The sequence below is a fragment of the Microtus oregoni genome, unplaced genomic scaffold (assembly GCF_018167655.1).
Source record: "Microtus oregoni isolate MIOR12 unplaced genomic scaffold, Mior012 000012F_ref0000307, whole genome shotgun sequence".
In the NCBI taxonomy this organism is placed as follows: Eukaryota; Metazoa; Chordata; class Mammalia; order Rodentia; family Cricetidae; genus Microtus; species Microtus oregoni.
In genome coordinates, this window is record NW_024543071.1 from 26116213 (window position 1) to 26144072 (window position 27860).

A 27860-nucleotide genomic window follows, 5' to 3' on the forward strand; every position below is an offset into this window, starting at 1 on the left:
TTGTCCTGTCAAGATCTGTGAAGAATTTTGATGGGATCTTGATGGGGATTGCATTGAATCTATAAATTGCCTTTGGTAGAATTGCCATTTTTACTATGTTGATCCTCCCAATCCAAGAGCAAGGGAGGTCCTTCCATTTTCTGATATCCTCTTCAATTTCTTTCTTTAATGCCTTAAATTTCTTGTCAAATAGATCTTTCACTTCCTTGGTTAGATTTACCCCAAGATATTTTATGCTGTTTGTGGCTATCGTGAATGGTGAAGCTTCTCTGATTTCCCTCTCTGCTTCCATATCCTTTGTGTATAGGAGGGCGACTGATTTTTTGGAGTTGATCTTGTATCCTGCCAAAATACTAAAGGTGTTTATCAGCTTTATGAGTTCTTTGGTGGAGTTTTGGGGGTCGCTTATGTACACTGTCATATCATCTGCAAATAACGAAAGTTTCACTTCTTCCTTTCCAATTCGAATTTCCCTGATCCCATTATGTTCTCTTATTGCTATTGCTAGAACTTCAAGCACTATATTGAAGAGGTATGGAGAGAGTGGACAGCCTTGTCGTGTTCCTGAGTTTAGTGGGATAGAAGTCATTGTTTTTTACTGCTGAGTAGTACTCTAATATGTATATATTCCATACTTTCTTCATCCATTCTTCCATTGGTTCTTAAGGTGGGAAACTGTCTTGTATGTATAAAGAGATCCAGGTTGCATTTTTGTGTCTAGCCTCTAGGTGGCAGTAGTACTTCACATTTGTGACAAACACCCCCACCTCACCCCCCGCACTTCGCATCCCTGCTCCAATCTCAGAAGCCCGGACTTGCTGAAGCCCTCTGCAGCGTGGAGAATCATGGCTTTAAGAAATATCCTCCTCGCTTATTTTCCGAATTGAAAATATGAGTATGCACAGCACAGGTAAGAGATAGGAGGCAAAATACGGACGGGGTGGGGGGAGGTGGGGGTGGGGGAAAAAGGGTAATGAAATCAGATCACAGGCTAATTTTAAGATTCAAGGAGAGCACATGTGAAAGGGTGGAGTTGGGGAATATTAGGGATCACTTAGTCCCTTCAGCAGGGACTTCTTAGTGGAGGTGATTCCCACATTTGGTCTGGCTGAGGACAAAATACGTATAAAGCTGTGTCTGCCACAGCCCATTGATTGGTAGGTGCTATGGTTCGGATACAGTTTGAGTGTGGAACCCCAGAGATTTGCATTATTAAAAGCTTGGTCCCTATAGTGGTGATGCTAAGAGATGGTAGGACTTTTAGAAGATGAGGTATAGTGAGCGACGGAATTTACTGCGGTGTTTGAAAGCCAAACCCAGTGTAATCAAGGGAGAATTTGAAAAGCCTTATAATATTTGAAGTACCACTCTGATAAGAACCTAAATGAAAGGAATGGAAGAATGAGTTTGGACAAATAAATACTAATTTTCTTGCAAATTTACCAATGGGCGGAATCACTTGGTTCCACTCATGACACATTTTTTCAGCTGGCTTATACACGCCAGCTGGTTTTTGGTTTTTAGTTTGCTTAGATTAGCCAGCGACTAAGGTTCCACAGTAGCTACGCCACTGAGCCAAACCAAAAGCTAATGCTATCTAGGGTGATAAGAACACTCCTCCGTGTGTCCTTTCCAAAGAGTGAAGACGCGTGCACGTTTGCTCCGTGAATTGAGGCAAGCCTCCCCTCGAACGTGGCTTTGTGTCGTCAGAGCTAAGGTTCCCAAGGAGCAGCGAGGTGAGCCCCAGAGTCTCATTATTCTCATAGAGAATGGAGAGTTTTTCGGCCTTAGTGAAATCTTACATGAGCCATTTCCCATGAGCTCCAATTCTCAGTGGGATTTTTATTTTGCTCTTGCCTGCTGTTTCCCCTAAGGACTAGCTGTCCCTGCCACCCAAGATCTGTTTTCTATTTTACAGAGTCATTGTTCGGCAAAAATTCGCAGGAAATTCACAGCTCTTCCCTTCCTTAGTACTCTCTAGTCCTACATTGCTGGAGGCGATCACACCCTCTCAGTGTGATCTAAGTGGTGGGCTAAGAAAGAGCTATGGGAAAGGGTAGGAACCGTGTTCCCTCCAAACGTACTGTCTAGCACCCCTTTCCCCACTCCGCATAGGGACCTACTCCAAGAGAAGACAAGTAATGGCTTGAATATTTTAGATAATGTTCTAGGAGATGGAATAATTATAGGACTTTTACCTTAAAATTTGCGGCCAGACTTCTGTTTCTGCTGTGTGTGTGTGTGTGTGTGTGTGTGAGAGAGAGAGAGAGAGAGAGAGAGAGAGAGAGAGAGAGAGAGAGAGAGAGACTGTTATTTATCTTCCCTTTCTTGAGTACATTTAGCCTGTGTGTTGGCTTGCTTGTGAAATACTTCTGACTGGATCACATATTTGATCGCCCTGTTCCCTCCCAGTTGGTGGAACTGTTTTGGGAAGTTGGGTAGCCTGATTAGTCTAGGAGTCACTGATCATAGCCTCTGTCTCTGTGTTTCTGTTTGCCACCCCTTGAGGTCACATCATACCAGTCCCGTCAGGAGGGACTCTTCCCTCTGATCCAAAATAAACCCTTCCTCCCTCAAGTTGCTCCTGGCAGGTGTTTTGTTATCGGGGCACCAAAATAACTAATGCATTCTATGTGGTTGTGATTTTTTTTCAACTTGTCAAATTGGGGAATGTGTTATCTTTTCTTAGTGGGGGGTCCCCTGGTACTAAGTCTAGGAAAACAGTCTGATTTATTGTGGCCAATAAATAGATAATATTTTGTGGCATTGTAGCCTGGCCGTAATATGCCTTGGGGTTTGAGAAAGGTTGACTTAATTATTCCAGCATGTTTAATTATATTTTTATTGTAAGAGAAAAAGATTAAGGAATTTCCTTAAGTGTATTCTTTTATGATACATTATGGTGCTATGGGAAGATCGTTGAGTCCTCTGATGGTTTGGAGGCCAAGCAATACCTTTTCTTCATTTCCTCATAGAAAGTCTGGATAGGAGGGAGATGATGACACAAAATCGGACCCAAATAAAGCAGATGGGAAAGCTCCACTAAATGGTTACCCTATTTATTCTGGTGGGATCGTGAGACTCCCCAAACAAAAATCTTAATGAAGTAGAAGAGGTCTTGAAAGATGCCTATTGAGACTCTCGATTGTAGAGAGAAATCTTACCAAGCTTACCCCTATTGTATAGCTGTAGAGCCAGGAAGACCATATGATTAAAATATGATAAATATGACTGTTAGGGCAAACTACCCCAGATAAATGAAAGAGATGATGACAATTGATGCTCACCCCAGAAAGAATGAGCTTCTTTAAACTAGTAGCTGCCATACATAAGTTTTTTCACAACAAAGAGCAATGCTGAAAGCCAGAAATCAAATGCTGGTGGCGTCCTTTGCCCTGGCACCTGGAAGGAAAGGAAGAAGGCCCAGGCAAAAGGTGAGTATGGATCAGGTAAAACTGAGTGCACCCTCAGGAAGATGGCCTTTAGACGGACAGCCATGCTTTGTAGTTTCCCATAGACAAAGGAGGGGCATTCAGAAGACTCAGAAGCAACTCGGAGTGCTTGGAGATTGGAGAGGCCTGCCTCTGAGGTTACATAAGTGCCCCAGTGGTGCTGATGGCAAATGATGCAGGCAGGCCCACAGAAGCAACTTTGGTGAGTTGTCCTCCATGCTGGGGTGTTCCTTTGAGTCACTCACATTCCTGTAGGTACCCCAGTAACCTCAACAGCTCTCTAAATAGATTCTTGGCTCTGATGATAGTGCCTTATTTGACATGAGTAGATGTTTATATCTCTCCAGAAAAACTGACCAAGCAGATTATCTTTACCCTCCCCAAACAATGGGAAGTTCTCAATAAAAGAAATGTTAGGGATGGAAGAAAGCTTGGATTAGGACTAGGGAGGCCTTGGGGCTCCTACAGTTTTGGTCCAACCCATTTAAATTTCCTTCAGGATTTTTGTGGGGACCACAAGATGGGTCCTTTCATTAGTGTTTGCAATGTCAGCCAGGCGATACCACTTTAAAATGCAGCTGTCTTTGCATGGCAAACCCCTCCCAGGCAAACTAAATGATTGCTAAACCCTTTCCTCAGGACAATAAGATTAGCAGGCTCTTCCAGAACATTCTTTACAGTTATAAATAATCCACTGTGGGAAGAAAGCAACAAATTTAAGAATAACTGTCTTCAAAATTTTATAAAGTAAAACCTGAACTCAGGGTAAAAAGCATGCTAGGAAGGACTAGAAACTTACTACTTATGCATATTGAACTAAAGACACCACATAGGACTACACATTTGAAATAATATTATAGCGGGAAACTCAGAAGGGCACCCACCTAGCTGGTTTTACAAAAATTTTAAATAGTGATTTAATTTGGCCCTGACAGTCATCCTATAATACCTCCAGGACTTCCAAATAAAACCTTGAAACTGAGGCTGAGATGTAAAATAAATTAATTAATTAACTAATTAACAAACAAGCAAAAAAAAAAACTTGATTTAGGAACTGGAGAAACGGCTCAGCAGTGGTTGCTCTTCAACAGGACCAGGGTTTGATTTTCAGCATCTCCATGGCAGCTCCCAGCTGTCTGTCACTCCACCCCCAGGGACGCTGACCTCCTCTTTTGGCTCCATGGATACTGCACATAATGTGCTACACAGACGTTCTTACTTGCAGGCAAAATATTCGTCCACATCAAATACAAATCAAAGGGAAAAAACAAAACCAAACAAAATGAAGCCGATTTAGATGAATACCGATTCTTTCAGGACTTCGAGGTTATGAGTGATATTGTCTAGGCATCCGGCAATAATTCATGCTTCAGAAACCTGTGAGTGGGTTTCACGATTTAAAAGATGCTGCTTGAGGTCTAGGGGCATGACTCAGTGGTTAAGAGTGCTTGCTGCTTGAGTGCAGAGGACCAGCGTTCAGTTCCTAGCACCCACATGGTAGCTCACAACCCTCTGTAACTCCAGTCTCAGGGGAGCTGATGTCCTCTTTAGGGCTTTGCAGACACCAAGAGCATGTGTGGTCCACGTATGTACATGCAGGCAAGCACCTAGATACATAAAATAAAAATGAATAAATCTTTAAAAATAAAGTAAGTGTGTGTGTGCGTGCGTGTGTGTGCATGTGTGTGTGTGTGGCAGGATTAAGGCACAAAGGCTTCAGTGCTGTATTGCTTTTCCTCACAGAGAAATAGTACTAAATTTCATTTACTTTTTCATGGTTTTACTTCCATATACATATACAATGTTCTTCTGTTGGCTCCAGTTTCTATGTTTTTCTCTGGTCCAAACTGTAAGTGACTCGTAAGTGCAGTATTTACTCTGGGACTTAGCCCAAAAGATTAAAAGTCTCCTCCACCCAATTCTGTGAATCTGGATAACAAAGGACAGATTATACTCTGAGGGGAGAAAGAAGAGCAAATGAAACCCCAAACAGCTGAAACTACTCCTAATAAGTATGAGGAAAGAGGTGCTCCCTGGTGTGGGTGGCACAGTGGTGGGGGCTAAAAACATAGCTTTGGGGGTTAGAGAGATGGTTCAGAGGTGAAGGGCACTGGCTGCATTTACAAAGGTCCTGAGTTCAATTCCCAGCAACCACATGGTAGCTCACAACCATCTATGATCTGGTGCCCTCTTTTTGCCTTCAGGGACATATACAGGCAGACCACTGTATACTTAATAAATAAATAAATCTTTAAAAAAAATAGCTGTGAAAGCCCAAGAGCTAGGTATAGTGGCACAGATCTGTAACCTCAGTGGTCCTAAAGCAAGATGGGAGTAAGGAAAAGCAGATGTGGCCTGAAACTTGTAGGGAATTTATCCTGGGTTATACTTCCTAGCAGCATAAAATGAGAGACTCTGTCCTTACAGGGTGGAAGATAACAGCCAATTGAAAATTGTCTTCTGACCTCCACATGCATGTCATGGAATGCTCATATGTGTGCATGCACACACACACAGTAAATACTAAAACAAAATGTGGACTGTGTATGAAGCAAGACATGTATGTCTTTACATCCCTTCCTTTCCTTTAACCCAGGACTCTGGAGGCTGAGGCAGGAATGCAAGTTTAAGGCTAACCCAAGCTACATAGCAAGACCCTGTTTTCGATTTTGTTTTGTCTTTTTCAAGACAGTGTTTCTCTGTGTGTAGCCCTGACTATCCTGGAACTCATTCTGAAAGATCAGGCTGGCCTTGAACTCACAGAGATGCACCTTCCTCTGCTTCCTGAGTGCTAGGGTTAAAGGCATGCTCCACCACTGTCCAGCTAAGATCCTGGCTTTTTTTTAAAGGTTATATATGATTCAAAATATTAATAAGCCTTCCTACCATGGAGGCCCCATTCTCAGAAATTCCTCCTTGTAAGACTAAGGCTTCATTCCTTAAGGATTCAGTGTCCCCTGATATCTGTGCTCTATAGATTAACTCTACACTGTTAGCCAGGAACACAGTCTTTAACTCTACACTAATGTTAGCCAGGAACACGCAAGCTCACCCATCCTAAGCTCCTCCTAGTTACACGTTATGGAAAAATTCTCAAAGGAAAGGGAGATGGCTGGAAATCCAGCTTATAAACTATACAAAACATCAGCCATCAGCCACTTCACTATGAGCAGACACCTTTTATTACTAATGTCTTCGGATCCTGCTGAAGACCTCAGTTCTGCGGATCTATGTGAAGGAGAGAAGATACTCACCCTTCAAAATAATCCTGTTTGAAACAGAAACACGAGGGGCCTCCCTCTTTAACCTGAGTATCTTTCTTTGAGAAATCATGCAGAAGTTTCCCTTGGAGCAAGAGGAAAACGGTCCTAGAAAGAGAGGTGTGCTATCTTCTCAGACTGGCTGGTTAGTAACGTTTTCAGGACCCACCCTCTCTCCCTTCCTTCTACCATGGTATCTCTCCCACTTCATTTGTAGACTTAGTAGTCAACCGTGACATGAGCCTTCTGGGAGTACACGAGTTATTTCCTATGCTTGTACTTAATAAACATGTTCTTGCCTTATCGTGTGTAAATCTGAAAACAGTTTTCAGCTGTGCGTTTCTCAGGTGTTGGGTGAATGACCCAGATAAGCCTGTCCCTAGCATCAGATTCTGGCATTCATAAATGCCAACCCTTAGGGATAATGGTGACATTAATCACCCTTGCAATTCATGACATATGGAAGTAAACAATTAGCTCTCATTTTCACACACATATGCACACGCACACACACACACACATGCACACACACTCAACCACCGGGCAGTGTTTATATGCATATATCTTCTTTTTCTCCTTGGCTGCTATCATTCCATTCATTGCTGTTGCTGTTTCATGACCTTATGTGTTCTATTGCTGTGATGAACACCACATCCAAAAACAACTTGGGGAAAAATGTTTATTTGACTTAAAGATCACAATCCATCACTGAAGAAACTCAGGGGAAGAAGTCAAGGCAGAAATTGAATAGAAATCATGGAAGAATTCTGCCTGCTGGTTTACTTATTAGTACAGTTAGATATCTTATACAGACCAGGACCACATGCCTAGGGATGAAACCACTCACAATCAAGACAAAATCGTACAATATGCCCATGTCATCCTGATGGAGACAGTTCTTTCCAGATGACTCCAACAAGTATCAAGCTGAGAATAAAAGATATCCAAGATACTATGCAAATAGACAATCGCATCTTTTAGAATGTCATCAACAAAATATAACAAATTTGTTATTGCATTTGCTTTAACAATATTTTTAGCATACAACTATTGAATGAAGGTATTTATATAATTTTCAGGCTATGCCACCTAAAAAGGACTTTCCTTGTATTTCCCCAATAAGCTGAAAGTCTTCTTGGTTCTTCTAAATGCCTAGGGCTGCGAGACCTCCTCTGCTTTCAAACTCTCTCCTTCGCTCATCTCTTTTGCTCTGAGGTTGTACTATAGTAAGAGTTTCTGACGACCTAAAATAAATCCTGATTGGAGAAGACTTCTTTGTCCAGTACACTGGCAGGCAGATGATGAAGACTTTCTCACAGCACAGACATAAAGAAAAAGGTTTGTGACAGGGCTTGAAGCATTGAGAACAGCAGGAGTTAGTCCCGGCCATTAAGTGAGCAGATGTAGTGGGAATGGAAGTTCCTTCTAGACAGGACCACAAGGGTGAGGAAGAGGTGGCAGGAGCCAATGCATTTAGGTACTTGAATTCCAGCAAGATTGCAGTTCTGAGGAAAGCAGTCAGTTAGGAGGGATGGAATCTCAGTGATGAGTACATTATCTTCACAGAGCTGAGCTGCATTCAGAACTCAGGGTTCATCTCCCCAGTGAGCCTCAGAGCCTGCTCATAGTACAGCTGGGCCTCGGTCATGTTCCCTTTCAGCTTGTGGACTAACCCAAGAAGGCTGGTGCTCTCCACAGGTCGAACATTCTGCTGAACCCGTTTGTTAGCTACTGTCTTCAAAGCTGTGAGTAGTTTCCTCTGGGCATAGGATGTTTCCTCTATTTTTAGACCTTTTAAGTAGTGGGTGATCGCCTTGTCTTCTGATTTCTGATGATATTGCTGGTAACGGCCATAGCAGAAATGAATGTCCTGCACTATGTGACCCACAAGGTTCTGCATGTTCAGCGCTATCTGGAAATTTGCCTCAGCTTCTTCATATTGGTGAATTTCTGCCTGCGTTTCAGCCATGCAAACGTAAGCCATCTCAAACATGGGCCTCAGTTCCGCAGTCTTCTGAAATTCAGAAATGGCCCGTTGTGCCATTTTCTTCATATTGCTCTGCCTACTGGGATGTTTGGTTCTGGATGTTTTCAGTTGGATCATTTGTTTCTTGTAACAGAGCCCAGTTTGGTAATGTAGGTAGCCAGACTCAGGTGATGTCTGCAAGGCCTTGTGTAGGAGTTGGAGAGCTTTGTCTATGCAGCCTTTCCTTCGGTAATACTTAGCTGCATAACGAAAGACATAGGTTTGACAGGATGTGCTGCTGAGGGCTTCTTCAATGTGTCCTTCTGCTTCATGTGTTTCTCCTATGTCCTGAAGTTTCAGGGCAAGATAAACTTTAATATATGGATTTGCTGGATTTAACCTGACAGCCTTCCTTAGGGGTTCCAGAGACATTTTATTGTCATCGAAGTATTCACGATAGGTGGCTATAGCATAGCCAATGCTGTATTCGGGGTTGTCAGAATCAGCTTCCAGAGCTTTTGCAAAGCAGGCCATGGCTCGTCTATAATTCCGTCCTCCACACTTCAGCAAGGCCCAGCCTTCCTCACAGTGCACCTCGGCACACTCCATCCTGTAGCGGAAGGGACTTGCAAATTCCTTACAAGTATTCTCCACCTTGTCCAGGTAGCTCTGGGCTTCTGCCAAGCTGCCCATGTGGTAATGCACCCAGGCACAGTTGCCCCAGGTCACCACGCTTCTTTTGCCCAACTCCTCTCTCCTGGCCAAGGCTTCTGCTTCTCTCAGGCTCTTCAGGGCTCCCTCATGCTGGCCTTTCAGGTGTCTCACGTAGGCCAGGAGGTTGTGCATCCCCACTGGCCCCTCGATGTCTAGGAACTCGAGCTGCTCTGATATTCTCATTTCCAAATCAGGTATGTCAGCGTCTTCAAACAGCAAGCTCCACGTGAAGTGACAGCTCAGCTGAAGGAGATTCTCCTTGACATGATCAGCACCAGCATTCTCTCTGTGAGAAGGAAGCAGGATGATTGGTTATGTGAGACACGGCCAGAAACTGACACCACGGAAAACACATTTTACAACATTCTTGCTTATTTCCTGGAAGTGTGACATTTTGTTTCTTTAGAATTTCTTGCTATTTTTTCACATCAATCTCTCAGGTCCATTTATGAGAACTGCCAGAGACTCCTTGTCCATGCACGTCTATGTACGTGTACTTACAGACTTAGGCTGCAAGTTACTCCTTTCTGTTGAAACTGGACATGGTTACACAAGTATAGACACACGAGCGTACGTGTCAGACTCCTGTCTATGGTGTAAAACTCTACAAAACTATCCCCTTTTTCTCATGTCTTTGAGGACAATGTGCACAAGTGCCTGCCACCTGAACTGACCTAAATAGGGTTCAACACTCCATATTGAGGAAAAGTCATTGCAGTTTGGCTCGAGAGGACTGGAAAAAACACTTCCAACCTTTGGAGGTTTGGGGGGAGTTTTCAGGGCTTGAGAGTCTGGAAAAGGTGGAGAGAGGGTCAGTCAATTACTCAGTTTTCTTGAGATCTTTCAGGTTTTTATCTCAATTTCTGACTTCTGAGTTTTTATTACATTAGGTCATCTTTTCATTTGACATCTACAATGCCAAAAATAGTAGAATACAGGTGTGCTATCTTGTATTACCCATAATAGAGCAAACTAGCATCCTGCCCAAAAGGCTGAGTTAATGGAAACAGACAGTCATCAAAGTAGGCCAGTGGAAATAGTCATCTAGATACCTCATGAATCAGGTTAGCTCACCTGTACCCCATGCCTCCATCTATAAATGCTATGAAGGTTACACTAGGCACTATTGATGGCCTCCTCTTCCAGGTTCCACTTCTGCTAAACCATAGTGTTTTCTAACCTTCCTAATGCTGCAACCATTTTTTACAGTTCCTCATCTTGTAGTGACCCCCAACCATAAAATAGTTTTGTTGCCAGCTTATAACTGTAATTTTGCTACTGTTATGAATCATAATGTAAATCTGGGGTCATGCTCCATCTGTGACCCCAGATAGAGCATGACCCAGAGGTTGAAAACCACTGAACTATAGAAACCTTGTCTTCTTCTTTCAGTGAAGTTCCCACTAATAATCCCACAGTGAATCTTTCTGAAATCCCCTTCTGTGGTCCATTAGCATCAGTTCTGCAGACTGGAAGTGCAGAACATAGTACCACTGACTCAATGGAAGCTTTGTGTGACTGTGAGCGTTGGCTCAGTGGGTCCTGGATTAAAGTCACCTTAGTCTACAAACCTTTTCTCTAGCTCAAATCCTATTTCTTCTGCATCACACAAGTTTTAAATGCAGAAGTTCCCTGAACATTATTGACTTGAGGACCATCTAGTACATGGAATAGGACAAGGACGATGATTGAAATGACGTGATGTTTGGCCAAAATTGTTTCCTCAGTACTTCTTTTCATGTGACATTTACATTGTGCATGCATGCATGTGTGGTGTGTGTGTGTGTCTGTTTGTGTGTGTGTGTGTGCAAGGTGTCCTATAGCCAAGGCATGCATATGAAGGTCAGAGGACAGCATTTTACACTCGGCTTCACCTGCTTGTTTTTTGGGAAGGACAGACAGTGGTTTCTTGTTCTTCTCTCAGTAACAGCACTGGGGTTGCAATCCTCATGCTTGATTGGCAAGACCTTTACCCACTGAGTAATCTGCCCTGCATTATTTTAAATCTCCTAGGGAAGCAATTGTGATGCTTCCCCCCTCCTTTCTTATGACATTTCAGATCTTATGGAGAGTGGCTTGAGATTGGGCACCAAAGAGAGAGCAACAGCAACGACCATCAATGAAACCTGTTTGCAGAGAAACTCTGGCGGAGCTTCCTTTTCTAGGCTTCAAGTAACGGACAGAGGATGCTCAAAATGTCCATGATGTACCAACCTGGAGAAGAGACAGTGCTCTTTGTTCATGCCATGTAAAGGGTATGAGTTTCGTGGTCCAGTGCTCTTTGGGTTTATCCCTCATCTCACTCTTCCATTCTAATTCCAGACTGCTGTAATGAAATGTCTCTATTTCTGTTTCTAGTCATGTGGCCCTGGCCCAGTTCATTGATGTTGGACACAATGACCTGGATATCTGAAAAGTGTATCTGGGAATGCCTGGAAACATTCAATGAGCCAGGCTAGAAAGAGACAAAAGCATAAGCAATTTCTGTTCTCTCTGTGTCTGTCTCTGCCTGTTTGTCTCTGTCTCCCTCCCAAATAACTTAATGCATGGTTATCCCTTCTTTCCAGAGCACTTAGGAATGATGGACAGATTTCTGTAGGAAAATTAGTCATGGCCCCGGGGACATCTGATTCAATCCTGCTTGAATTTGCTTTCCCTGCCTACAGCAGCCCACAGCTGGAGTTAGAGATTTTGTCCTCACATTATGGGAAATAAAGACATTGGCAGGGCAGCTAAGAGCATTCTGACAACTGGACATCAGCTGTCCAGGGAAAGCTGCCTTGACTGGGAGGCCCCCAAGGATTCTTTTGGGGAGCTGTGCCCCGAGGGGAAGGCACATGCACTTGTGCACAAGCACTTGCAGCAGGAAAGCTGAGCAGCACAGAGGCAGTGGCCATTTGTGTGAGCAACTGGGACAGAGAGCAACCTGGATCCCACTGTGCACGTGCACTTGGAGTTCTCAGCATCCAGCCTCCCCTGTGCACTTGGAGATCTCAGCATCCAACCTCCCCTGTGCAGTTGGAGATGTCAGCATCCAGCCTCCCCTGTGCACTTGGAGATCTCAGCATCCAGCCTCCCCTGTGCACTTGGAGATGTCAGCATCCAGCCTCCCCTGTGCACTTGGAGATGTCAGCATCCAGCCTCCCCTGTGCACTTGGAGATCTCAGCATCCAACCTCCCCTGTGCACTTGGAGATCTCCAGCCTTTCTCACACTGCAGGCACTCATTTGCAAACCAGTTCTAGCTACCTGCTAGAGTCACGGGAACTCTAGACCCAGGCATTGATTGGAATATTGACCCCATGACCATGACTGTCACCTGACTGGTCCTCTCCAGTTTATTGCCCTCTAGTTCCTTGGGATTCACACTTTTCTACCACTGTGATTTCTGTATTCTGTCTCATCAGACAACAGCTGTTCTCCGTCTCCTGCATCCTCACATACTATTGATGATCCTTTGTACAAAGACAGAAGAGTAATTGCCCAAGTCAAGAGATGCTCAATGAAGTCCTAGAGTCTGTGAAAAAGAACTCCACTGACTGGCACTTTAAACCCAAAAGGCAATTTCAAACATAAAAAAATCAGAGCCATTCACATAAAGAAGACTCCACTCAGTGCCTAGTATTTCTTGGATATATAATAATATATATCACATATGTATTGAATATATATACTATACGTACATATAGTTTCATGTATAATATATGTCCGTGTATACTGAGTTTCTTGTGGTTGGGGGGGGCACTAAAATACCTCTTGTCAGAAGAAATTGTATTTCCATATTTTTTGTTTCTTAATCCTGGAAGATTAAAAAAGAATGTGTTCTGTGCACTGGTTAAACCAACCTGGGATGGGTAACAACGCACCTGGCACTCATAGGTAATCATCTGTCTCTATGAGATATGTTCCTGCTAAATTCTCCCCTAGGTATTTTGAACCACATGTGTGAGACAGCCTTAAAAACTAAATCAAGCTTCCTGTCACCCATCCTGGGTGCCAACAGCACTCTCATTAAACAAAATCCCAGGACCCTCAGGACAATTAGTGTCCTTTTCCCTTTTCAGTAGTAGGAAGAGATGCCAGAGGACAGAGCAAAGGAATATAAGCAGACTCAGTTAAACTTGGTCACAAGCAAATGTCTGTGTCCTGGGTTCATTCAAACTGCAGAGCAGGGAAATCCTTACCCCATGGTGGCTGTGAAGGTGGCTGAAGTTCTCGGGACTTTCACCAGGACAGGACTCCTCAGGATCTTTTCTGGATGCTCTGCTCTGCTGTGGACTTTCACACCCACTGGACTCTCGGCTGGGCTGTGCTGGGCAACAGCTCTGTGGGCTGTCCTCCAGTGCTCCAGCCACCAGCAGGAAACCGAAACTGAAGGTGGAAAGTGAAACTAAAGCCTGTGGCTCTCCCCCCCCCCCCCCCCCCCCCCCGCAGGGAAGCTCAAAGCAAGCAGGGATTGGCCTTCTTTTTTTTTTTTTTATTGCGAAAAGAAGAAAAAAAAAACATAAACAAAAAACAAGTTTCCACCTCCTCCCAGCCTCCCATTTCCCTTCCCCTCCTCCCACCCTTCTCCCCCTCCTCCCACCCTTCTCCCCCTCCTCCCACCCTTCTCCCCCTCCCCCCACTCCTCTCCCCCTCCCTCTCCAGTCCACAGAGCAGTCCGGGTTCCCTGCCCTGTGGTAAGTCCTAGGTCCTCTCCATCCATATCTAGGAAGGTGAACATCCAAACTGGCTAGGCTCCCACAAAGCAAGCACATTAAGTAGGATCAAAACCCCCTGCCATTGTCCTTGGTGTCTCATCAGCCCTCATTGTTCGCCATGTTCAGAGAGTCCGGTTTTATCCCATGCTTTTTCGATCACAGTTCAGCTGGCCTTGGTGAGCTCCCCGTAGATCAGCTCCACTGTCTCAGTGGGTGGATGCACACCTCGTGGTCCTGAATTCTTTGCTCATGTTCTCCCTCCTTCTGCTCCTCCTTGGGACCTTGGGAGCTCAGTCCAGTGCTCCTGTGTGGGTCTCTGTCTCTATCTCTATCCATCACCAGATGAAGATTCTATGATGATATGCAAGATATTCGTCAGTATTGCTCTAGGATAGGGTCATTTCAGGTTCCCAATCCTCAGCTGCCCAAGGAACTAACTGGGAACCTCATCTTGGGCACTAGGGAGCCCCTCTAGGGTCAAGTCTCTTGCCCACCCTAAATGGCTCCCTTAACTAAGAATTGTGGTTCCGTGCTCCCCTATCCACCTTTCCTTTATCCCAATTCTCCTGTTTCCCCAGGTCCCCCCTCCTTCCCTTCTACCTTTTCTCTCCCCATCTCCCCTTACCCCCATCCCACCCCACCTCCAAGATCCCATTTTCTCCCCGGAAATTTGGTCTACTTCCCTTAGCCAAGAGGATAACTATATGTTTTTCCTTGGGTTCACCTTCTTACTTAGCTTCTTTAGGTTCACCTATTGTAGACTCCGTGGTCCTTATTTATGGCTAGAAACCAATTATGAGTGAGTACATCCCATGTTCATCTTTTTGGGTCTGGGACACCTCACTCAGGATAGTGTTTTCTATTTCCATCCATTTGCATGCAAAATTCGAGAAGTCATTGTTTTTTACCGCAGCGTAGTACTCTAGCGTGTATATATTCCATACTTTCTTCATCCATTCTTCCATTGAAGGGCATCTAGGTTGTTTCCAGGTTCTGGCTATTACAAATAATACTGCTATGAACATAGTTGAACAAATGCTTTTGTCATTTGATAGAGCATCTCTTGGGTATATTCCCAAGAGTGGTATTGCTGGGTCCAGGGGTAAGTTGATCCCGAATTTCCTGAGAAACCGAAACACTGACTTCCACAGTGGTTGCACAAGATTGCATTCCCACCAGCAATGGATGAGGGTACCCGTTCCTCCACAGCCTCTCCAGCAAAGGTTATCCTTGGTGTTTTTGACTTTAGCCATTCTCACAGGTGTAAGATGATATCTCAAAGTTGTTTTGATTTGCATTTCCCTGATTGCTAAGGAAGTTGATCACGACCTTAAGTGTCTTTTGGCCATTTGAACTTCTTCTGTTGAGAATTCTCTGTCCAGTTCAGTGCCCCATTTTTTAATTGGGTTAATTAGCATTTTAAAGTCTAGTTTCTTGAGTTCTCTATATATTTTGTAGATCAGACCTTTGTCTGTTGCGGGGTTGGTGAAGATCTTCTCCCAGTTAGTAGGTTGCCTTTGTGTCTTAGTGACCATGTCCTTTGCTTTACAGAAGCTTCTCAGTTTAAGTAGGTCCCATTTATTCAATGTTGCCCTTAATGTCTGTGCTTCTGGGGTTATACATAGGAAGCGATCTCCTGTGCCCATCTGTTGTAGGGTATTTCCCACTTTCTCTTCTATCCTTTTCAGTGTGTTCGGGCTGATATTGAGGTCTTTAATCCATTTGGACTTGAGTTTTGTGCACGGTGATAGATATGGGTCTATTTTCATTCTTCTACAGGTTGACATCCAGTTGTGCCAGCACCATTTGTTGAAGATGCTTTCTTTCTTCCATTGTATACTTTTAGCTCCTTTATCGAAAATGAGTTGATCATAGGTTTGTGGGATAAAATCCGGGTCTTCTATACGATTCCATTGGTCGACTTCTCTGTTTTTATGTCAGTACCACACTGTTTTCATTACTGTAGCTCTGTAATAGAGTTTGAAGTCAGGGATGGTAATGCCTCCAGAAGATCCTTTATTGTATAGGATTGTTTTGGCTATCCTGGGTTTTTTGTTTTTCCATATAAAGTTGATTATTGTCTTCTCCAGGTCTGTGAAGAATTTTGATGGGATCTTGATGGGGATTGCATTGAATCTATAAATTGCCTTTGGTAGAATTGCCATTTTTACTATGTTGATCCTCCCAGGGATTGGCCTTCTTGCTCTCTCCCCTGAACCAATGGGGAGAAGGCTCTGGAACAGACTGCCTGCAGTCAACAGTCCATGACCAGTAGGTAACACCTACATTATTATTATTTTTTTTAATGATTCTTTGAAGTGGAATCCAGTATCTATGAAAACCTCAACATTTCCCCAGAGTTCTGGATTTTGATAGCTACTTAAATGCTCAATATGTTTAATGGAGAGGAGAAAGAGTTTGCTGTTAATTCAGAGGTGTTTAGTCCATGACATTTCCAGAGTGAGCAGCCTGTCTGCAATAGACATGAGCAGAAGCTCAGGCATTAAGTGGCCTGAGTGAGGCCAGAGGCGCATGGCTGAGGTGAGCAAAGAGAAGGGCAAGTCCGCTCCACTCTGCAGCCACACCCCCTTTCCATCAGCTAGGGTGCAAGCTCAGGGGACAGAGCCTCACACGCTCTTGTTTCTGTGTTTTGCTTGGCAAAGAGTTGGATCATTATATTATTTGAAGGTAGCATACATTGTTATGAGCTTTGGCCGGGATATAGATGTTCTTCTCTGAGGAATCCCAGTGAGTTGATAAGCTAGAATCTTTATCTCTGAAACCCCAAATTTTAGGAAAAGCCTCCAGAGAAGCCAAGCTTGGTTAGGTGGTACCCACACCTGTCCACTCCTGTCTACTTGCTGTTTTGTTTTTAAACCTCAGTGTTTTTTTTTTAATTTATTTTTTATTATGTGTACATGTGTGTCTGTGTGATGGAGGAAGGTCATTGGCTAATAAAGGAACTGCCTTGGCCCATTTTATTGGTCAGAAGATAGGTGGGAGGAGTAAACAGAACAGAACGCTGGGAGGAAGAGGAAGTGAGGTCAGACTCCACAGCTCTCCTCTCGGGAGCAGACACCTCAGAGAGATGCCATGACCCGCTCCTGGGCAGACACACGCCATGAAGCTCCGACCCAGGAGGGAATAGGCTAGAATCTTCCCGGTAAGACCGGTTCTCACAGATTATTAGAGACGGGTTGATCGGGATGTGAGAATTAGCCTGTAAGTGCTAGAGCTAAAGGGCCAAGCAGTGTTTAAGAGAATACAGTGTCTGTGTAATTATTTCGGGGCATAAGCTAGCCGAGCAGGCAGCCGGGATGCTGGGGACGCAGCCCCGCCGCCCCTATTACTACAGTCTGTGCATATGTCACATATGTGTGAGGCCAGATTAAGGGAGCCAGATGTCCAGGATCTGGAGTTACAGGCTGTGAGCTGCCCATTTTGGGTGCTGAGACCTGAATTTCAGTCCTCTGAAAGAGCAGCAAATGCTCTTAACCACAGAGTCCTTCAATCTTCCTTCTTTCCTTCCTTCCTTCCTTCCTTCCTTCCTTCCTCCCTCCCTCTCTCCCTCCCTTCCTCCCTCTTTCCTTCTTCCTTCCCTCTTTCCTTTCTTCTGTTCTTCTACCCCCTATTTCTCCCCACTATTCCTCTCCCCCTCCTCCTCCTTTTTTCCCCCCTCTTCCTTTTCTCCTCCTCCTCCTCCTCCTCCTCCTCCTCCTCCTCTTCCTCCTCTTCTTCGTTTTCTTTTTGAGACAGGTTTCTTTGTGTAGCCTTGGTTGCCTTGAATCTCACTTTGTAGATGAGGCTGGCCTCTAACTCAGAGGTCTACCTGCTTCTGCATCCCAAGTACAGGCATTAAAGGCATGCACTACTACTGCTGGTCCTAATCTTTCTTTCTTTCTTTCTTTCTTTCTTTCTTTCTTTCTTTCTTTCTTTTGGCAAAAAGAAACATCTGCCCTTCCATGCTAAAGACAACACTGGTCACTAGAACCAAGAAATGAGGTCAACTTAATTGTCTATCATTAGGGGAGTGGAGAGACTATAGGAGGATTTCTGGTAGTCAGATAAAATTGGAATTCCTCAGGAACTTGTGAAACCAGTGTCTATCTGCCAAAAAGCAGTCATTTCCCTCACCTGATAGGAGGGGCATATGGCTACCCATAACACCATCAGCGTATCAAAGCTCATGCTGGTCTCTAAAAACCATCACTATCACAGTTATCACCTGTTATAAATTTCAAAGTTCATGCAAATATCCTTGCCTTTCTCATCCCCTCTTCTACTCTAAACTTCCACCTGACAGGCTCCCCTCCTGACAGCTACTCATCCTTCTTATAACTTGGCTATTGCCATTATTCTCTGCTCGTCTCGTCTCACTGTACTCATCTATCTATCTATCTATCTATCTATCTATCTATCTATCTACCTACCTACCTACCTCTAACTCTTGCCATTTGCTCTCTCTCTCTCTTATTCCCTTACTCTCTATTGCTTCCTTTACTATGTTATATCTTGATGTCTCCACTATTATTTCCTGTTCTCCCGTTTCCATGGTGCTGGTCACGGGCAGTCTTTTCCCTTCTCTCTGTTTTCTAGATTCTTCTCTCTCTCTCTCTCTCTCTCTCTCTTTCCCCAAAACACACTTTTTTTTTTTATTTTTGAAAAAGAAGACTCTTAGTCCTTTCATTTTTCCTCTCAGAATGCCATGGAGTGGGTAATGCATAATGAAGAGAAGTTTGCTTTCCCACAGTTAAGAAGCCAGAATGTAGGAGATGAGGGAGTGTCAAGTACTTTCCTGGTGGGCAATCTCAAGGTGGAAAAGCAAAGAGGATGAAAGAGTCAGAAAAAAGCAACTGCTCTCCTAGGGAGACCTGCTGCCATGGTAACAGTATTGGTCCATTCATGCTGGGTCATTGGCTCCTATGACTCAGCATCCTACAACCCACGAGGGGCCCCATTCATTACATTGGCACATGGGGATCAAGTTTCTCACAGGAACTCCAGGGGATACATTTGAACCACAGCAAAAGAAATAATGCTGAGTTTATTTCTGTGTTAGTTAAATTTCTGTAATTATAACAAAATACCTGAGGCAACTAACATAAAAAGAGAAAAGATTTATCTTGGCTCATGGTGTTAGAGGTTTCTGTGCTTGGTCACTTGGGCCTACAGCAAGCACATTACAATGGAGAGAACAGGGCAGAGGCAGCTCTTGTCACGTGGTAACCAGGACCTAAGGAATGAGACAGGAAGAGGCTAGTACCCCCAAATTCCTTTCAGAGGCATGCCATCAATGACCTAATTGCTGTCATTGGACCCATTAGTAGCATCATCTGGCAACCAAGATTTTGGGACATGGACTTTCAGGAAAGACATTTAATCAAACTAAAGTATGTTCTGAGGAAGGAGACAAAGATGCCAAGCTAGTTCACTGCTACATTAACTGTTGAAGTTCATGTGGAAAATCATTTTAAACATTTTGATTTGTCAGCGAGGACAGAAGTGAGAATTTACTTTTAGTAGTGGGTCTTGGTGTGACCCAGAAAACACGTCGAGAAATTGTGTTATGACCTTTTGACCTATGGGTCTGTATATTCTGTAATTCTTCTCTTTTCAAAAGTAGTATATGGGCCAGAGTTTCCCAAAGGGTTTATTCTATGGGATGTATTAGATGGTCCTGTATAATCAGAGGTCGTACAGTTCCAGAATATCCTTCTGTAGAGAGCCCAGAAAGACAGTGGCTGCTCAAGCCAAGTTGCTGAATGCCTGAGAAAAAGAGGGACCGGTGATGACACCCCATTCAAGGACTGAGGCCTGGAAGGCACTTGGATCATTCCTGGTGGAAGTCAGTGTTCAAAGTTTCAAAAACAAGAGTCTTCATGTGAGTCTTTATGGAGTGTTCTTGGGAGAGGGCACTTTACAAACATTCAAGTAGCCAAGTAGGGTTCATCATGGGTGCTCATGCCAGCTTCCCCCCTTCTGCCATGTGACTGACATTCAGATTAGGCCTTCTCCGTCTTGTTTGCTTTCTCATTTGCCAGTGTCTCTGGAAACACTTCCACGGACAGAGGCAGACCTGTGTTTTACCAAGACTAGCAGACGGCCAAGATTAAAGAACACAAGCATACATAAGGAAAAGGCAAGGCCAGCACATTTCTCTTTCATCACAGATGAGAGCTGCTGAACACCTGGGTATGCACATGCTGCCCCAGAGGGCGGGTCCCAAGGGAGCCAGGGGTACATAGAGTGCCCTAAACATGATTTGCCTCCATATTGTTAGTGATCATGACAGGTCATGGAATGTCAGACTATTTTGGGCTCTGAAAAAGCAAATATCCAAAGTTTGCCCCTTCTCGTTTCCAGTTAATGATTTTGGTTACTAATTACACTAGTTCCTAGGTGCCAGGCATGATTCTGGAACATTTCACTCATTCACCCACTTCATCCTCCCATCACCATGGTGATCTGGTAGCAGTATTGTTTCCAGTTCAGAAGAGGAGAAACTAAAGCCTCTAGAGGCAGGGGGTCTCTTCCCTCAGGGAGCCACAGCCTAGAAATGTAGGTAGGTGGCTATCAAAATGTGTGTCCATTCATTCAACATCTGCATTTCAAGTCTCCGCCAGGCCACAGAGTGTGCTCTTATCCTTGAAGGAAAGGAGCTTAGTGAATGAAGCAGAGAAAAATCCTTGCTCCTGGGGAACAGAAACTGCTCCCTACAGTGGCCTGTGGGTCATAGGGGTGAGGAGAGTGAGGCAATAATGAGGCTGGATGCTGTGTTAAAGGTTTCCTTCTCCAGGTTGATTACCCTCCCTGTTGCAAATCTAAGACATCAATACTTCCTGACTCACAGCACAAAGCTAGTCCCTGAAAGGCTTGGCTTTCTTTCAACTCATTTGTACACAAATGGTGACATCAGTTTTACTTTCTGGTTTCTATTTCTCTTCTGTGGGGTCAGCTGCAGAGAAACAGGAAAGGAAATCAGCTGCTGGTGATATATAAAGGTTTGTAGCTCTTCCTTAGGAGTCAGAGGACGAGATTGTCTGCAGCTGCCTGCAGCCGCTCTGAGCCCTTCAACACAGCTGAGAGGCACAGCAATTATGAGGTATGCCCTCCCTTTCTCTGCTGGTGAGGAGAATGCAGTCAGACTTGATGACAGATGCCAATCCTAAGCAGCCAAGGTCCCAAGAGAGGCCAGTCCTGTTTTTACTTTTCACATCTCTGTCTCTACAGCTATCATTATGTCATAGAGATGCCCCGTGGCTTCCTCCAGATCTGCTTATCTACCTGACATCAGAGAGGGTTGTTTGATTGTGCTTGTGAATTCTCTCTCTCTCCCTCCCTCCCTCTCTCTGCCCCCCCCATTGCAAAACTAAATTGAGAGTATCTAATATGAATATTATATAACAGTGTTCTTTTTTTTTTTTATTTCTTTATTGTTAAAGATGTACTTAGACTACTAACACTGTTTCCCCCTCTTCTGAATTTTACTTATAATTGCTGGATTAATCTCAGAAAGCAGAAGGGTTGCGAACTAAACAGAGCATAGGAAGGAAGGAGCTCCCCTCAGTCATTGCCTCTCAGCTCTGTCTCCTGTCTGGTAGCACAGAGGTTCAGTACCATCAAACATGACCCTTGTCACTCTATGTGGCTTTCTAGCTATCAATTGTTCAAGTCAGAAACTGTAGTATTTCAATACATAGCTGGTTTACAGACAGCATGGAAAAAGTAAGTGAGAATACACAACATTCCAGAGGCTTCTCTGCTGGGTTAGTTTGTTTCCTGCTTATTTCTTTTTCTGTCTCTGGGTAAGACTGAAGGGAATCTTAAAAGATGAAAAAAAACTTTAAGAGTCACAATGGTACCCTGAGGGGGAAAAGGAGCTAAATGCCTATAAGCCTCTCCTGCAGCCACACATCCTATCCTTGGTATAAACTATAAATCTGAGAGAATAAAATTCAAAGGGAAATTAAACAAGAATGTGAAAGTATTAGTAAGCTATCAAAATGAACCATCACCAATGTAAGAAGAAGAAACAGGGGAAGGGCATGGAGACTACATTTCATTCTGAAATAAAGGTTTGAGGCATTGCTAGCATATATAATACAATTAATAGATGAAATATGCCAATGATGGTAAAATGTGTGAAATTCAAGAATGATTGGAAATAAGATATAAGTAGTTCGAATGAGCAGATGCCCAAAGGGACTTTAATCTTATTACAGATTATCCGTGTTTATTGCAAACTAAGATGTTTTTTTCCTTCATGAAACAAGGAAATGGAATCAACCTACGTGTCCAACAATGATAAATGAATAATAAAGATGTGGTACATGTAATGAAATTTTATTCTGCCATTTAAAAAATAATTAAGGACTAGCCTCTCGTAGGGATGGGCTACCTAACTGGTTACTTAGTGTTCAGCCCCTAAACACAAACACACAAACAGCAAAAGATGGACTCAGCAGATTGTATTTGTAGATTTTTTTGCATATGTATCCAAAAATATGCAAAATGTTTAAAGAAAAAGAGGCTATTAATTTGAGAGTGGAGAGCATGGGAGCAGTTTGAGGGAGGAGACAAATGAAACTGGAGGAAAAGCAGAGAAAGAGGGAGGTGACACCGTTATATTTTAATTATAATGTGTTTTTAAAGAACAAAATGAAAGTATACAATCCGAAGGAAAATGGATAGAACTAGAAAATATTAAGTAAGAAAATCCAGACTCAGAATGGCGAACACTGCTTGTTCTAATTTGTGAATCTTAGCTTTACATGTGTGTAATTATATGAATGTGTGTAGCTGTCAGGGAACTAGAAATGGAATCCGCATCAGAAGAAAACAGAAAAGAGACATTAAAAGAGAAGAGATCAGAGGGGAGGGAGGGTACTAGAGCACCTGTGATATTAAAGAGAGGGGACAGGGAGAGGCACCAGGGCACATGTGATATAAAAGAGAAGGCGGAGGGAGGTGCCAGGGCACATGTGATATAAAAGAGAGGAGACGGTGGGAGGGTACCAGAGCACATGTCATATAAAAAAGAGGGGGAAGGAGGAGGGCACCAGAGCACATGTGATATAAAAGAGCGGGGCAGGGGGAGGGAGGCGCCAGGGTACGTGTGACATAAAGTGAAAGTGGGAACACTGCACATGAGAAAGGAATGAGGGCAACAAAACAGAGAAAGAAGAGGGCAGGGGAAAAGGCACCCAATGCAAAGTACAAGATGCAAAAAAAAAAAAAAAAGAATTCAAAACAAAGATAGTAACTACCTTTTAATAATAAATACTTTACAGAGTAATCCAACAGCAGAAGAGAGCAAAAATGTTTAAATAAAAGACACAACTAATGTGGTCAAATTTCAAGATGCTAGACTAAACAAAGAAAGCACATTAAAAATATATTAAAAATTGAACTGGGGATGGAAAGGCAGATTGGCAATTACAAAAAAATACTGTCTAGTTCCATTTTATGATGTCATTGTTTTTAACACTTGAGTAATACTCCATTGTGTTAATGTACCACATTTTCTTTATCCATTCTTCAGTTGAGGGGTATCTAGGTTGTTTCCAGGCTCTGGCTATTACAAATAATGTTGCTATGAACTTTGTTGAGCAAGTATCCTTGTGGCATGATTGAGTATCCTATGCCCAGAAGTGGTATTACTGAGTCTTAAGGTAGACTGATTCCAATTTTCTGAGAAACTGGCATACTGATTTTCAAAGTAGCTGTACAAGTTTACACTCCCACCAGCAATAGTAGAGTGTTCCTCTCACTCCAAATCCTTTCGAACATAAGCTGTCCTCAGTATTTTTGATCTTAGCCATTCTGATAGGTATAAGACAGTATCTCAGAATCATTTTGATTTGTATTTCCCTGATGGCTAAAGATGTTGTGCAATATTTTTCTGCCATTTGAGATTCTTCTGCTGAGAATTCTGTTCAGCTTTGTACCCCATTGTTATAAAGAGAGCCACGTGTTTGTTCCCGACTGCTCAGCCCTGAAATAATCACACAGAAGGTGTATTATTTAAATCACTGCTTGGCCCATTAGCTCTAATTTCTTATTGACTAACTCTTACATATTAATTCAACCCATTTCTATTAATCTATGTTTTGCCACGAGACTGTGGCTTGCCAGATTAAGTTCCGGCATCTATCTCTGGTAGGACTCCGTGGCTTCTCTTTGACTCTACCTCCTTTCTCCCAGCATTCAGTTTAGTTTTCCCCACCTCACTCTGTTCTACCCTATCAGGCCAAGCCAGTTTCTTTATTCATTAGCCAATAAAAGCAACACATATACAGAAGGGCTTCCTATATCACCCTGTTTTTTAAATTGAATTATTTTCTATTTTGATATCTAGTTTCTTGAGTTCTTTTTGTAGTTTGGAGATCAGCCCTCAGATGTGGAGTTGATGAAGATCTTTTCCCATTCTATGGGCTGTTGTACTGTCTTATTTAACATGTCTTTTGCCTTATAGAAGACTTTCAGTTTTAGTAAGTCCTATTTATTGACTTTTGCTCTCTGTGTCTGTGCTACTGATGTTTTGTTTAGGGAGTAGTCTCCTGTGTCAATGAGTTCAAGGCTACTTCCCACTTCTATCAGGTTCAATGTAACTGGATTTTTGTTGAGGTTCTTGATCCATTTGGACTTCAGTTTTGTCCATGGCAATAGATATGGATGTATTTGCAATCTAATATATATTGACATCCAATTAGACCAGCACCATTTGTTAAAGATGCTTTCCTTTTTCCATTGTACTATATTTACTTCTTTGTCAGAAATCAGGTGCTCGTAAGTATGTAGATTAATGTCAGGGTCTTTGATTCAATTCCATTATTCCACATGTCTGCTTTTATGCCAATACCAAGCTATTTTTATTACTATAGCTCTATAGTAGAGTTTGAAGTCAGGGATGGTGATGCCTCTGGACGAACCATTCTTGTACAGGATTGTCGAAACTACTCTGGGTTTTCCGTTTTTCCATATGAAGTTGAGTATTGTTCTTTCAAGGTCTGTGAAGAATTGTGGTGGGATTTTGTAAGAAGAAATTCAGTTACTATCTCTAAACACAAAGCTCCAGGAATAACACTGAAGCTGTACTGCGGTTCACAGACCCTCCAACACAAAGGCAGGAGCTAGCTGATAGAAACAGTCTTTCTAGGAAACCCAAACGCCATCTAGGACTGACTCACTTCCTTCTGTCAGTTTTTCTGCCTAAAATGAGCAAACTCTTACTTCCTTATGCAGTAATTCAGACATATGCCAAATATTGAAATAAAGGAAAGGGAAGCATGTGCCTTGGTTAGGTTTGGATGAACTCTCTTTAGAAGGAAAGGAATATTTGCTGAGATCCCACTCCTTGACAGGTGAACGTGTGCTGTCTCCCAAATGACTGTTTCTTTTTTTTTCTGTCCCACAGCACAACTATAGAGAAATCCTTGGAGAGCAGGCTCCAGCAGCTAAAATGCCATTTCACCTGGAACTTGATAACAGGAGATGAGTCCTTGGATGAGTTTGAGGACAGGGTGTTTAACAAGGATGAGTTTCAGAACAGTGAGTGTAAAGCCACGATGTGCAACATCCAGGCCTATGTCAACCACCTCAGAGGCCAAAACAAGGCAGCGCTGAAGTGTTTAGAGGATGCTGAATGTTTCATTCAGCAACAGTATCCTGACCAAGCAGAAATCAGAAGTCTGGTCACCTGGGGAAACTATGCTTGGGTTTATTATCACATGGGCCAATTCTCAAAAGCACAGGCTTATCTTGACAAGGTGAGAGGGGTCTGTGAGAAGTTTTCCAGTCCCTATAGGATCGAGAGTCCTGAGCTTGACTGTGAGGAAGGGTGGGCCCGTTTAAAGTGCACCCAGAACCAAAATGAGAGAGTGAAGGTGTGTTTTGAGAAGGCTCTGGAAAAGGACCCAAAGAACCCAGAATTCACCTCTGGATGGGCCATTGCATGCTACCGTCTGGACTACTGGCCAGCACGGCAGGACTCCATTGACTCTCTGAAGGGAGCCCTTAGACTTTCTCCCAACAACTCTTATCTTAAAGTCCTCTTGGCACTGAAGCTTGAGATGGAAGATGAAAACCAAGCATGGGAACTAGTGGAAGAAGCCATAAGGAAAGCCCCAGGTGAGACAGATGTGCTTCTCAGTGCAGCCAAGTTTTATTACAAGACACACAACGCAGACAGAGCTATACAGCTGCTTACAAAGGCTTTAGAATACCTGCCGAACAATGCCTATGCACATTACCATATTGGGTGCTGCTACAGGTCAAAAGTGCTTGGAATGGTTCATAGAAGAGAGACTGCATTCAATGGGAATCAAATGAGGTTTCAGAAACTAATACAACTGGCGGTTGACCACTTAAGGAAAGCAGAGGAGATCAAGGAATTTCTTGAACATTCCTGTAGCTACCTTGCTGGACTTTATGCCATGACAAACAAGTATGAAGAAGCCAATTATTACTTCCAGAAAGAATTCAAGAAGGATCTCAGTCCAGGCCTTAAACAGTTGCTCCACCTACAGTATGGCAATTTCCAGTTGTTTCAAATGAAGTGTGAAGACAAGGCCATCCATCATTTTATGGAGGGTGTAAAAATAAGGCAGGAGACGAAGCCTAAAGGAAAGATGATAAACAAACTTCAAAGAATTGCCCTAAGGCGACTTTCTGAAGATGAATTTGATTCTGAGGCCTTGTGCATCTTGGAGTTTCTTAGGGAGTTGAATGAAGAAGGCGAGCAAGCTGCTAAAGAAGCTGAGAGGGGGCTGGATGCTGAGAAGGCTGCTCCTTCAGCATCTTTGCATGAGAATGGGGATGAGTAGGGGTGACAGGGTGCCTGCAGTGCTACTGCTGGCAGGAAACTGAAACCCTTACCAAGTTGCCATTCAATGTAATTAACAACTTCGTGGACAGGAACCCTTCTATCAAATGTTAGCACCTGAATTATTAGGAAGATTAGGAAAATGTCCCTGTCATATGAATACGTCCTTATTCAACAGTGCTATAATGAACCCGCATTAGAGATGCTAGGAAGGACACTGGTGGGAGAATAACTTGGTCACTGAGGCCTGGTGGTAGGAAATGGCATGGGGACTGGAGGGAGAATTCTTTCCTCCATTAGAAATGTTGCAAACCAAGGAATAGAAAAACTTCTTTGAACTCTGAAAAATACTCAGAAAACATCACGAAACTGATGACGGGTGTTTCCTCGGTAGATCTGGAATGGCCTAAACATTAAGGTTGATGTGCTGCAGCAGAGAGGCGATTGGCCCAACGTGAGGCTGACAACTGCCTCTGGGATGAAAATGTTTCTCTATCGGCATTAGTTTGCTTATAAGTATATATGAACATTTTTAAGCAATCAAAATATATTAGATTAATAGGTTCTGAAAACTGGACATTCTAACAGCTGTAACAATGTTCCCTGCTATTTTAACTATTAAAAAGCTTTGTATGCACTTAAGTCCATCAATAGACAGCATTTGAATTTATTTGTTAATAAATAACACATGCTAGAACATTGAGCAGTGTTCTGGCTGAATAAAAATTTTACTATACTCTCACTGTCTTAGACTTAAGTACTACTAATAAAGAGTGGCATTAATTATTTTGCAGCCTGAAGTGTCTGTTCTTTTTATATTTGATGGCTGATATCTGCACAGGGACACACTTGATCTTGACTTTTATCCTTGTTTCCCTTCCTGTTGCAGGGACAAAACACAGGCTAAAACAACTTGAGGGTCTATATAGCTAACAAGTTACAGTCT

The 27860-nt window shown here is 43.1% G+C and overlaps 2 protein-coding genes across 4 annotated transcripts; one reads left to right on the forward strand and one right to left on the reverse strand.

The window, feature by feature from the left end:
• The first annotated feature begins 793 nt into the window (after positions 1-793).
• Positions 794-27707, forward strand: LOC121454573 (interferon-induced protein with tetratricopeptide repeats 2-like). Of its 3 annotated transcripts, none has more exons than XM_041661980.1 (3): positions 794-910; positions 11452-13270; positions 25508-27707. In XM_041661980.1, the coding sequence occupies exons 2-3, from the start codon at positions 13209-13211 to the stop codon at positions 26913-26915; spliced, it is 1470 nt and encodes a 489-aa protein (XP_041517914.1). In that variant the 5' UTR covers positions 794-910; positions 11452-13208; the 3' UTR covers positions 26916-27707. The 3 variants fall into 3 exon arrangements, with proteins under 3 accessions (XP_041517914.1, XP_041517915.1, XP_041517916.1); XM_041661981.1 differs by having other exon boundaries at positions 11452-11647; XM_041661982.1 differs by lacking the exons at positions 794-910; positions 11452-13270 and adding exons at positions 14836-14890; positions 21047-21193.
• On the reverse strand, positions 7388-13686 carry LOC121454575 (interferon-induced protein with tetratricopeptide repeats 1-like). Its single transcript, XM_041661983.1, has 2 exons — positions 13576-13686; positions 7388-9678 (listed from the first exon to the last, which is right to left on the reverse strand). Exons 1-2 carry the CDS (start codon positions 13578-13580, stop codon positions 8292-8294), a joined length of 1392 nt encoding a protein of 463 aa, XP_041517917.1. The 5' UTR covers positions 13581-13686; the 3' UTR covers positions 7388-8291.
• Positions 27708-27860: the final 153 nt, after the last annotated feature.